The sequence below is a fragment of the Bidens hawaiensis genome, unplaced genomic scaffold, assembly GCF_021521415.1.
Source record: "Bidens hawaiensis isolate Kalapana, Puna unplaced genomic scaffold, B.hawaiensis_p1.1 tig00047925_1, whole genome shotgun sequence".
Taxonomy (NCBI): Eukaryota; Viridiplantae; Streptophyta; class Magnoliopsida; order Asterales; family Asteraceae; genus Bidens; species Bidens hawaiensis.
Window position 1 is genome coordinate 70,607 of NW_027498567.1, and position 12,933 is coordinate 83,539.

At 31.4% G+C, this 12,933-nt stretch overlaps 2 protein-coding genes across 2 annotated transcripts; both read left to right on the top strand.

Annotated features, from left to right (window-relative positions):
* The first annotated feature begins 4,285 nt into the window (after window positions 1-4,285).
* On the top strand, window positions 4,286-7,479 carry LOC143597240 (glutathione S-transferase zeta class-like). Its single transcript, XM_077075799.1, has 10 exons — window positions 4,286-4,414; window positions 4,515-4,571; window positions 4,650-4,735; window positions 4,812-4,883; window positions 5,007-5,060; window positions 5,159-5,234; window positions 6,471-6,532; window positions 6,651-6,710; window positions 6,808-6,923; window positions 7,294-7,479. The coding sequence occupies exons 1-9, from the start codon at window positions 4,330-4,332 to the stop codon at window positions 6,907-6,909; spliced, it is 654 nt and encodes a 217-aa protein (XP_076931914.1). The 5' UTR covers window positions 4,286-4,329; the 3' UTR covers window positions 6,910-6,923; window positions 7,294-7,479.
* Window positions 4,327-12,742, top strand: LOC143597241 (glutathione S-transferase zeta class-like). The gene is made up of 11 exons (XM_077075800.1): window positions 4,327-4,334; window positions 9,991-10,067; window positions 10,143-10,199; window positions 10,304-10,389; window positions 10,472-10,543; window positions 10,996-11,049; window positions 11,134-11,209; window positions 12,082-12,143; window positions 12,220-12,279; window positions 12,358-12,476; window positions 12,565-12,742. The coding sequence occupies exons 1-10, from the start codon at window positions 4,330-4,332 to the stop codon at window positions 12,457-12,459; spliced, it is 651 nt and encodes a 216-aa protein (XP_076931915.1). The 5' UTR covers window positions 4,327-4,329; the 3' UTR covers window positions 12,460-12,476; window positions 12,565-12,742.
* Window positions 12,743-12,933: the final 191 nt, after the last annotated feature.

The following is a 12,933-nucleotide window of genomic DNA, read 5'->3' on the forward strand; positions in this document are numbered from 1 at the left end:
TAGACAATTCTGATATTTAAGCCTATATATTAAAATAATGTTTAATGTCAATTAAACTAAAATACTTATGTAATAATAAATGGAGAATAATAGAAATTATTAATCATTTAATAGAATTGATTGTATAGTATTTTAATTTATTTTAGAATTATTTTATTATTTTAAATATTCATTATTATTATTATTAATGAATTTTACGTGTTTTAGTTAGCTAGGGGTTCATTTTTTTTTATTTGACCAATTTTTAATTACATTTAAATGTCAAGATGCATGCTTAAAATAAACCACACATATTTTCGATAACTATTTTATAATCATAGCTCATTATCTCTTGAAACTAACAAAATTCAAATACGAGCCAGTCATGAACAATATTTAACGAAAAACTAACTCAAAGGAAAGTGTATGGAATTTATATAATTTACCGAAACAAATATGACCTTTTAAAGTTAATAGTTAGACATTTTAATTAAAAATTGATTTTTTTCTTGATGGTAATTTACTAACTATATATTTTTTTTTCCACTTTGACATTTGTTAGAAATAATTCGAATTTGTAGCAGCCTAGTCCAAGAGATTCGCAATACAAAGTTTATTATTCATTTCAAAGTTTATACTGTTTGGATAAATGAGACGAATGTTGTGGGTTATTAGTTTACTTGTAATCGTCTTGGTATTCACACATATAATCTTAGATATTCACTATAATTGATTTTTATGCTAAATAATCATCATCTTTAATTTTAATGATACATTCCAATCATTTATACATTTATTTAATTCTGTTTTTAAGAATCGAATTTGACAACTCTTTTGTAGTTTTTAACAGTCTCCAATCTCAACAAAGTTTACATCTTCTATATTTGAACAATTTTTAATTACGTATAAATGTCAAGATTATTGTATACAATTGAAAAAAAAATATATAATGAAATTAATTTAAATAAAGTAACGATGTTAAATAGTTTGAAACATAATTTACTCCAGATTGCAATCACTTTAATAAAATTTTAATCTGGGAATGACTTCTATGTAATAAAATTAAAATTAACATGTTTAATTTTAATTATCTCTATATTATTTTAGTTATACTTAATTAGTTAAATTAGTAGAATAAAAATTTATTGGTTCGATTTAACTTAACACATTTAACTAAAACGTCTTTGAATCGAAATAAAACAAAAGATTAATTATAAAATAATTTATAATAAAATATACATTTATTTATTAATGTTGAAATGAAACTCATAATACCTTAAGACTTTAGTTGTATATTTACTCAGGTGGCTATGATTTATTTTGTTTTTTATATTGTGAAGCAAAATTACTTTTTTTTAAATAAAATGTCGAAGAAGTTGATGGTGGGCTAATATGATGATAACATGTTCATGTATTCGTTTGGTTTTTTAATTTAGGTGTATAGTAAGTTTGTGTAAGTATTAACTCTTTATGTATACAATCTAAATGTTTAATATTTTGGTTACAAAGTTATGCTAAAATATTTGTGTTGGTTTAATATGTTTGTTATGAAATTTATGGTTGTCTATATGTATATGGTTGTTTCTATGTTTTTAACCCATGTGTAACATGGGCTACTATTATAGAAATATATTGGTGGGTTAGATACTTTTACATAAATGAATTTCTGATCATCTATGTCGATTCAAGTTAGCTTATAGTCTTCATATCCAGTTGAGTGAATTGTGTTATTGTTGTTTCCTGTGTAATCTTTCTAATTTTCATGTCTTTAATATCTATATGAACACCAAATATAAATAACCTACAATTGTCACTAAAGTTAATAGTACTTGGTTTCCCGGTTTTCTAATTTTTTCTGTTTTGTGTATTAAAATTCTTCATTAAGTCAGCAAAATTGAAACATCATGCTATATAAAATTATGTTTTTATATTTATGTTGTTCATCCTTTTCATATACTAACCATATTATATTCTATTATAGATGTCTTCAAATTAAAGAAAACGTAATTTTTGGTCAATCAACGTCTTTCAAGAAGAGAGGTAATTCAAATGGTTAGTCATTTTAATATTTTTTTAGTTACTCTTTAAATGTTTTTTAAGAATGCATTTTTTTGTAAACGTACAGCTTCAACTTCAAGAGAAATACTTACTAGCATTTTGAACGGTAACATTTTATTTTAAACGCGTTAATACAATATATTGTATTAAAATATAATTTTTATTAACTAAAATATAGTAAATAAAATTAATATTTTATTAACTAAAAATTAGGCACTTGTAACAGAAAATTATAAACGTTTTTTATTATATTTATTATTAACTACATTATACCTTTTTGATAAACAAATTTTTAATAACATTGAATGTATGTTCACACATTTCTTTTTTCTTTTTTGTTTTTTAGAAAATAATACGAAACATAATTTTCAGTTATCCAATCCTATTTTATTTTTTTAAAACAAATTAAAATATATGTTTTAATTAAGATGTGTATACGAATAAATTTATGTTAATTAGAGGCGCAAAGATATTTCTCCTTATTTTTTTTTACTTATATTTGGTTTACTCAATGTATATTGTTTCCATACTTTGCAACAAAATTCACAAATATGGTTCATATAAAAATCAGTTTTTTGATTTTTAAGTAAGATCATACAAATTATTTTTTTATATTTTAATTCGAACTAAAATTTTCATAAACACATTATGCTAAATAAAATCAAAAAGACCAAAATTATTTTGACTCATAGATTGGTTCTAAAAGTCGATGTGCCGATAATGTTACTAAGGAATATGGATTAGAAGAACGGTTTGTGTGATGGAACTAGATTGCGGGTAATTAATTTGGGTAGGCGTTTTGTTGTACTAAAAGTTATTTCAGGTATTAATACTGGTTGTTGCACTTATATAATTCGTTGTGGTCTAACACCTTCAGATAAGAAACTTCCGTTTAAATTGAAGATAAGGTAGTTTTTTTCCAGTTGTAGTCTGCTTTGCAATTACCATTAACAAAAGTCAAGGTCAATCTCTTGCAAGAGTTGACATATATCTCAAAGACCCCGTGTTTACACATGGACAACTCTATGTAGCTTTATCAAGAGTGAAGAGTGGTGTTAAAATTCTTATATTAAACAAGAAAGACAAAGTTACAAATAAAGAATAAATCTGGTTTATAAGGAATTACTTTTAGTAGCTTATGAATTTCACATTTTTAACTTTTGATTATGTTTTCAAAAATTGTAATTTGAATGTTGTTTGGGTTTATCTTTGTATTTCAGAATCATTGGTTTTCGTACCAATATTATTTACAACTTAAAGTATGTTGTCGTCCCGAATAACATATAACAACTTATGTTGTCTTTTCAAATGACACGTGTTTATTCGAAAATTTTAATATTTTCACCCGTGTCGTACACGGGTTAATAACCTAGTAACCACTAATTGGGTTTCAAGAGTTTTCAAACCCAATCAAGTTTTCATCATATACTTCTTCTATTTATATATATTTAAAATAAAGGGGTAATTTCATAGAATAGTAACCAAGTTTCAAAAGTGTTCCAATTAGGTCACTCAACTTTAAAAAGTGTTCCAATTAGGTCACTCAACTTTCATATGTTATTAAATTAAACCTTTTAACATGTTTTTTTTTAACAATTTTATTTTTTGTTTCACATATGAAATCTTTTTATCTTTTTTTTATGTTGACGTTGAGTGGCGACGTGGATTCTATTTTTTATTTTTGAATTTTAATATAACTAACGTTTTTTAATTTTTTTAAAATATAATTACATATATTGCAAATTTCGACCCCCACATCTTATCATTCATTTCTTTATTAACAAACAAAAAAATCGGTAAGACTCGATTTGAAGATTTAGTGACCGATTTGAGAAAAATATGCATGACTGACCTAATCGGAACACTTTTGAAAGTTAGTTACTATTCTATGAGATATTCCCTAAAATAAATATAAAAAAGTTATATCGGATACATCGGGTATTCAATCAGGTAAATAGATTAATGTTATTGGGTAATCAGGTATATTACAAATCTCAAACCCTAATGAATCAGGTATTACCGGTCCCAATTGTGTGGGGTTTCGGGTTTTCTCATCGGGTTCGTGTTTCACTGCTATCTCGACGGACCCTGAGAATAACAGTAAACGGGTCCGGATCGGGTCAGACCCGTTTGCCCACAATAGTAAGATTTTCTGTTTTTTTTCTTAGTAAACGTTTGTTTGACAAATGGTATGAGGCGGTGCGTTTGTCCCTCTTTCGATTAAAGACACATAATAATCATCCTTAAAGAAAGCTAAACTTGTTTCGTACTTTGATCTAAACTGTGTAGACGATGACGAGCAATGGTCAGTTGCAGCTCTATTCTTATCACCGGAGCTCCTGTTCGTTTCGTGTTCGCATCGCTTTAAACCTGAAAGGTGCTTTATTTCTCTTCTATCTTTTCTTTTTACAAAATACATGCAAAACATTTTCTTTTCTTTTCTTCATGTGATGCTACTTAATTGTATTGTTTCTTAGGATTTGATTATGAATACAAAGCTGTTAATCTGCTTAAAGGAGAACAAAAAAGCCCTGGTCAGTTTTATTATTTTATTCTCCCCAAGTTTTATTGGATTATGCTGAGGAAATATCTGTTTTTTTTTTTGTATTTAGAGTTTTTAAAGGTCAATCCTATTGGATATGTGCCTGCATTGGTAGATGGTGACATAGTCATTGCCGACTCTTTTGCAATCATCATGGTGACTTTTTAATGTTTGATTTTATTATTATTTTCTTCTTCTTCGGAAATGATATCTTTATGCTGTTGTTTTACAGTACCTTGAAGAGAAGTATCCTCAGCGTCCTTTGTTGCCTCAGGATCTTGAGAAAAGGGCGATTAATTACCAGGTGAAATCATTATATATTGTCTGTATTTCTACATCTATGCTCATGATATAAACCTTTACATGTAACACTTATAACTAGAATTGTGTTTTTTTAACTAACACTAATCTTCTTTTAAATATGTAGGCTGCAAATATTGTTTCTGCAAGCATACAACCGCTTCAAAACCTGGATATTTTGGTCACTGAGAATTTTAATTGCTGTTTGTTTATTAACAGAGACGGTCGTAGAAATTAGTTCCATAATTATACTTATTGTTTTATGAATCCAACTTGCAGAAGTACATTGAGGAAAAGGTTGGTCCTGATGCAAAGATTCCATGGGTAGAAAAGCATATTGGTAAAGGATTTTCAGGTATCAATATAATAAATGAAATGAAATGAAATGAAAGTGTACTACTAAAGTAACTAGAATTTAGTTTCTGTAATTATGATTAAAAAAAGGAGTAAGTTACATTTTGGGTCTGCATGATTTGTTCATGTTTACGGCTTGAGCCACTAAGTTTAAAGTGTTGCAATGACAGTCGGAGTTCAATTTATTAGTTACGCACACATTCAGTCCATCACCGGAGCAAATGACCAAATTACCCTCATGTTCTTCCCTTTTGATTTTCCAGTATAATTTCTAATTATTTCTTAACCCAAAGCGAGAACACTCGGTAAAGCAAAATTAAATTCCATAAATTTTTAATTAGCAAACCCTCTTTATGAAGTCAAATCCAAAGCCCAGAATGCTAGAATCTTTATATTTAGAACGTAAAAGTTCATTAAAGTCTTGGGGCGTGTTCGGCTCACAGAATTTGAAGGAATTGGAATTTGGATCCCATTGCATGGCGTGTTCGTTTGGATAGGGAAGGAATTATAATTTGGAAGTAATCCCGTGAAATCCCATATTTATTGGAACTCAAGAATCCCTCCCGAAACCCGTTCTGGTCCAAACCTGTTCCAACCCGGAATCCGCCTGACCTGAACCTAAGTAACCCCTTTCTGAATCGACCTATTCCGACCCGAACCCGAAACGTGAACCAAATTGAGCATTTCAACGCTTTTCTTTTTAACTTCCAAGATTGTTATGGCTTTTTTGTGTAACAAATTGGGTTTTGTTGGACATTAAGGTTGATAATTTTGGGTTTTGCATGATTTGGAGTAATGAAAAGTTTTGATTTCAATAATAATTACAAGTTAAGTTTGAAGTTTATGAAATTTAAGCTTCTGTTTGTGACTCTTGGTGTCTTGATCTGGGTTAAGAGTTAAGACATAGATAGAACGTCAAGAATAACATTTTTATCATTATTCTATAAATGGTTTTTGTAATTAGTACAATTAATCATCAAAATAAGAGCACGGATGAAAAAAGTATTGACCTGCCAACATAACCCGTTTTTACCTACAATATGGGGCCTGACGGTATCTTGGCTGCCTCTTAAATTTATTATTATTATTATTATTATTATTATTATTATTATTATTATTATTATTATTATTATTATTATTATTATTATTATTATTTTATAAGAATGTGTAGATGGTAAAAGTTACATTAATATGCTATAAGTGTTGATTTCAGTTTTACATGATTACTAATATGCAGCACTCGAGAAATTACTAAAGAATCATGCTGGAAAATACGCCACAGGGGATGATGTTTTCCTGGTATTGATTTTTTTTTTTAAATTCATTTCTTTTGAGTTTGTTTTCTAGGCTTGATGATTACCAGTTTAAACCTTAATAATTAAGAAATGCTCCAACCAAATCTGTTCAACTTTTGCAGGCTGATTTGTTTCTGGCACCACAAATTCATGGTGCAATAAAGAGGTTCAACCTTGACATGGTATATATATTTGTTTGCATAATTTATTTATTTATTTATATTTTTTGTAATCTTGTTAAGACAAAATCTTAAACTTATAATTTGTCGGTTGGCTCAGACGCCATACCCTCTTCTGGCTAGGTTGCATGAGGCATATATGCAGGTACCTGCTATTCAAGATGCATTGCCTGAAAACCAACCAGACTTTCCTAAAACTTGAACCAAATATTTCAGGTATTTCAAATTTTAAGTTCTGTACTGACAATCTGATTATTGTGATTTCAGGTTATATTATTTAGTTTTTTAATTATTGGAACTTCTATAATCTGATTATTTATGGGTCAAATGACCAGTCTCGGTTAATCCATTTATACATCTAATTCTCTGAATTTATTTAGTTATAAGAACTAACTTCAAAATCACATACAACACCCCTTAGCATTGGGGTGACTCCATGACACGAAACAAAATTAATCAGCTTTTAGGCACGTCAGCGTCAAGTGTTTAGTAAACAAGCCGTGTACAAAAACCAAACTAAAAAATATGTATGATTTATGTGTTCTACTCGACAATGCATTTATATATTGTCACTTTCTATCTGCAGGTGTGGGCATGGTGAGCAAGATAAGTTAGTTAAAGGGGATCGATACTTAGGTTGTATGAACCCTATTAATAATTGCTCAACTGTTGTATCCACATTATGATGATGTGTTATGTACCATTTGTGTTTCTTGAAGTATGGTGTTTATTATTATCTAAATTAAAAGAGTATCGTGCATATCAAATATCAGATGGAATGTTTTTCTCGAACATTGATCTTAGGCTGAGGGTAGTTGGGTGACGGGGGCCGCGGCCGCCTACGTGGCTCGCGAACACCGCTACACCCCTCAGGTGAGCCGGGGCGCGGTTGGCCGGCGTGGCTGTGACCGCGGGGCTAACTAGCCGTTGGGAGGTTTTGGTTTTTAAAAAAATAGCCGTAGGGCTATTTTAATTTGTTTTTTTTACAAACCCATTATAAATAACTACCTCATTTTATAGCAATAATACACCATTCTCACTACATTTCTCTCTAATAATTTAAGAATCTCTCAAGTTACAAACCATGTCGGGTTGGGGTTACGGTAATATCAACACCAACGACACTCAATTTTCCGAGGGATTGAACTACATGGACGACGAATCGTTTCAAGAGTTCATTGAGATGTCACAACCCGGTTATTCGATCCTGGAAACACAACCGGAGCCGGCACCGGAGAAGCCGGCAAAACGATCCCACAAAAAAAGGGAAGAAAACCGGTGAAGCGGATGGTCCTTCGGCACCGGAGAAGCGGAAGTCTACTCCGTGGTCTAAAGAAGAGAAGCTTGCGTTGGCGAAAGCTTGGTTTGAAATATCCCAAGATCGGAACGCGGGTAAATTATTTCGTGAATTTTATTGTTTAATATATCTTTTAAGTTTTGTGTGTACTTATTACATTTTTTGTTATTTATTTTGTAGCCGACCTTCAAAAAGCTAGAGTTTTTTGGGCCAAGGTTCGGGAATGTTTTTATGATCAAGTGGGGAGTACGGCTCGTACCGATAATATGATATCGGGTCGGTGGACTGATACTCGTAAATATGTAGGATTGTTTACTAACATACATAACCGCAATGCTAACCGAATGCGGCCGAGTGGGTCCGATGATCTCGCGGTTTACCAATTCACATGTGAAGAATGGAAACAAGAGGTGCTGAGGAGGTACGGGGTGGTGAAAACGTTTGACGAGGGCTACTTGTGGGAGGTGTTAAGAAAGTGCTCGAAATGGATTGAACTATGTGCGGAGGACGTGGGCGATGGGGCAAAACTACAAAAACTAGTGCGTCCGGCACATACGTCTCTTCGAGCGGGTCGGAGAATCAAATTGACTTCGACTTAAACTTGTCCGAAGGTCATTTGAAAGACCAAGGTTGTAGCCGCCCTCCGGGTAGGGATCGTGGGAAAAAAACGGTTGTTGATGGCGATTATAAAAAAGAAATTAAGGAATTGTCAAGTGACCTCCTCTCGATTGTTGAAGCTCGACACAAAAGAAACCGTTTCAAGAGTTTGGCTTTTCTAGCCAAAGACTTTAGCCATCTACCGCCATACGACCAAGCGCTAATGGAGGAAGAAAAAGAACGTATTCGGAAGGAATTGGCAATACAAAAATAAAAACGCTATTATATTTATTTTTTTATTGTCCTTTTTATTTTTCTTTTTATTTTCCTTTTTATTTATGTTTTAATGAAGTATTTTAATTTATATTTGTGTGTATAACAAAAAAATAATAAATAAAAAAACCAATCAAGCCCCGGATCACTTGGACCACTACACCCTCTGGGGCTTGGTTGAGAGGCTTGATCCTGTGTCACATCAACGCCTACGTGACGCAGATATATTGGATCACTTGGGGCTCAACCAAGCCACTACCCTTAGCCTTATGAAGTATTTGCTTCCATCCGTTTTTGCTACAAAACCTTGTAGACAAGGTTGTTCAAGGCTAGGTACCTTTTTGTCTAGATTGGGATTGTTAGTGTTTTCGTTCACATTTGTGTGCAAATTGACACCACCGATCCCACGAACAAATAGATGAACTGTGGATTCGGTTAGTCATGTGTCTACACCATAAGAATTTTAATTCGTTAAAAAAGACTTTATGTTATCAATAAAAGATTGTGGTGTCGGGTATTTACATATCGATGACCATCCCCTCCAACGCTGCCTTCAACTATATATTTCTTCTAAGTCTTAAGTGTTCTGTTATGGTATTTTGTAAGACTAAGCATATTACTTCTTTCTTTTTTTAATAAAGTAATCATTAATTTCTTCTTTTGTTCTTTACTTCTCTTGTCTTTTGTTATTATTAATTATTTTTACTTACTTAATTGTTTGCTAATTTATGTTTTGCTCTCAAAAGAAGACCTAAAAATGATAAGAAACGCTTTGCACGGTTTTATATTATGATTTAAAACAATTACTTCCCAACATTTTTGATATGAAAACGGAGCAGTCTTGATAATATAATAAACCGAAAAGATACCGATAGCAAGTTAAATGCCAACAGTTGATGGTCGCCTATTTTGACATACCTAATCATCATATATTATATTATTTTTTTGGTAGGAAAAAACAAAAAGTAAAGCAGTTATTTTAGACTTTTGTTTGGCGTTTGACAAAAGCTGCCTGCCTGCATAGTGAATTTGAATACTGTCTTTGATCAACCACCATTTGCAGCTCTATAATACACACTTAAACAAAGCTAATTCATACTTTGATGTGTAGCCGATGACGAATAAGTTGCAGCTCTATTCTTTTCACATGAGCTCATGCTCTTTTCGTGTTCGCATCGCTTTAAACTTGAAAGGTTTTCATTATTATTCTATAATAATGTATTTGTTTCATAAACCACTAGACTGACTTATTGTCTCTACTTCCTCAGGACTTGATTATGAGTACAAACCGGTTTATCTGCTTAAAGGAGAACAAAAAAGCCCTGGTAATTCATTTCAGTTTGATGAGATATTAATTGTAATTCTTTTAGATTGTATGCTCAGGAAATATCTTTTGAATTTGATGAGATATTATTTATTTGTGATTTAGAGTTTTTAAAGGTCAATCCTATTGGATATGTGCCTGCATTGGTAGATGGTGACATAGTCATTGCCGACTCTTTTGCAATCATCATGGTGAGTTTTTAATGTTTGATTTTATTATTATTATTATTATTTCCTTCTTCTTCGGAAATGATATCTATGTTGTTGTTTACAGTACCTTGAAGAGAGGTATCCTCAGCATCCTTTGTTGCCTCGGGACCTTGAGAAAAGGGCGATTAATTACCAGGTAAAATCACTTATATAATTACCTATTCTACATTCATGCAATATCTGATGACATCATTATGTTTGATGATCAAATCTGGTAAATATATATATTCTTGATGTATTACATGTGACATAACTCCTAAATTTATGTCTTTAGGCCTTCTTACATGACTTGAACGTTAGTTGTAGTGAGAGTACTACGTTTCGATTACTTATGTATGTTGTGCTACAAGACACTAGAACTAGCTACATATATATATATATATATGTATATGAACGAACTCATCACAGGTGTGTTAGTTAGAATAACAAAACTCAAACTAACTCAAGTAAATAGAAGTCAAATGGCGAGACTCTGATACTTCTTAACGGTCCCCCATAGAGAAGAGTGCATTTGTATGTTTTACATGTAAGACATACGATCTGTATCGCGTGTCTCTGACTAACAGTAATCTTCTTGTAAATATGTAGGCTGCAAATATTGTATCTGCAAGCATACAACCTTTTCTAATTGTAGATATTACGGTAAGATTTTTTCTTCCTTTATTTATTTATTTGTTGTTCATTTACAGAAAACGCTCATAGAAATCACTTCTTTCATCATATCAGAAGTACATTGAGGAAAAGGTTGGTCCTGATGCAAAGATTCCATGGGTAAAACAGCATATTGGTAAAGGATTTGCAGGTATGTTTCAACATTAATTAATTTAATAAATGAAATGAATGTGATATAAAATGAAGTACTAATGAATCTAGATTTAGATATTCAATGTCATGTTTAAAAAAGAGCAAGTACATTTTGAGTTTTTGTCGTTTATCCAAACTTATGGCTCAAGTCCCTAAGGCTATGTGTTGTGGATGATGGTTAGTTACTCAAAACCATGTCACTGTCACGTAGGCAGTGGGGCATTAACTACTAAGTAACCCATCAAACTTGTGTAGTGGAGGGGATTAGTCAATAAGTTATTAATCATGGTGTTGGTGATGGCTGGAACAATAAAAAGCATTCAAAAATTGTAATGACAGTGATGTTGGGCGTTAGTAGAATGGCTATGAAAGAGTGGGGGGGGGGGCAATTAATTTTGGCGTAACGATGATTAAGAACTTTGATGGTGAGGTGGGCATGGGTGGTGCTCCATTTCCTAACCACAACACATGGTCTAAGAAAACTGTTGTAATTATAAACACTTTGAGTCCATCACCCAAGTCAAATGATCAAATGACCCTTATGTTCTTCTCCTTTGAATTTCCTCTTAAATTTCCTCTTAAATTTCTGTTTTAAATCTTATCCCAAAGCAAGAACACTCAGTAAAACAAACTTAATATTAATAAAAAATCAAATTTAAATCCCAAAAATCTTGATCTTTATCTTGAAAAACCTAAAAATTCATTGAAGTTTTATTCTCTGTCTACCGTCTTCAAGAACCTAGTTTTTGGTTAAAGAAGTTTTATTGTTTTTTTTTTATTATTATTATTATTCTTTTCACAAGAATGTGTAGATGTTAAATTTACATAAGTGTGTTATAAATGTTGATTTCAATTTACACATGAATGCAACACTTGAAAAACTACTAAAGAATCATGCTGGAAAATACGCGACAGGAGATGGTGTTTTCCTGGTATTGTTTTTCCTTATCATTTTCTCTTAAATGTGTTTGATCTTTACCAATTATTCATCAATTATCAATCTTACAGGCTGATTTGTTTCTGGCACCACAAATCCATGGTTCAATACAGAGGTTCAACTTTGACATGGTAGTAAATTTGTTTATTTTTATAGTTTGTAATCTCGTTAGACAAAATTTAAAACGTATATTTTATCGGTTGGCCCAGACACCGTACCCGCTTCTAGCTAGGCTGCATGAAGCATATATGCAGGTACCTGCTATTCAAGCTGCATTGCCTGAAAACCAACCAGACTTTCCTAAAACTTGAACCAAATAATATTTCAGGTATATATTTCATTTTTTAAGTTATGAACTCATAATCTGATCGTTGTTCATTTCATGTAATTGATTTATTGTCACACACTCTTTGCAGTTCTGTGAACCATCGGCGATATATGTTACCTTAGGCGGTTTGATACTTGGATATTGTATGAACTCTGTTAGTAATTGGTCAAATGTTGTATGAGCATATATGTATACCTTGTGTTTCTTTTAAGTAACTCCCGTTATACACGCTTCTAATAATTAAACCATAAAAATTAGTTATATAAAAATCTAGAGTAATTTACATGGTTGGTCCATAAGGTTCCCTAAGTCTTTAGCAAGTAGATCTCTTTCAATTTAGATCCAAAATGACTAATATGTTTATATTATCATGTTAAACTAATATAAAATTACATTTTAGCCTTAACTTTTAGAAACATCATAATAAAAACAGAAAATTACAATTTTTGTCCTTTTA

Coding starts and splice junctions, on each gene's coding strand:
- LOC143597241 (XM_077075800.1), top strand. Junction 10,200..10,303: donor AGGAGAACAAAAAAGCCCTG/GTAATTCATTTC, acceptor TTTGTGATTTAG/AGTTTTTAAAGGTCAATCCT. Junction 10,544..10,995: donor AAAGGGCGATTAATTACCAG/GTAAAATCACTT, acceptor GTAAATATGTAG/GCTGCAAATATTGTATCTGC.
- LOC143597240 (XM_077075799.1), top strand. CDS start 4,330: ATGACGAGCAATGGTCAGTTGCAGCTCTATTCTTATCACCGGAGCTCC. Junction 4,572..4,649: donor AGGAGAACAAAAAAGCCCTG/GTCAGTTTTATT, acceptor TTTTGTATTTAG/AGTTTTTAAAGGTCAATCCT. Junction 6,533..6,650: donor CAGGGGATGATGTTTTCCTG/GTATTGATTTTT, acceptor CAACTTTTGCAG/GCTGATTTGTTTCTGGCACC.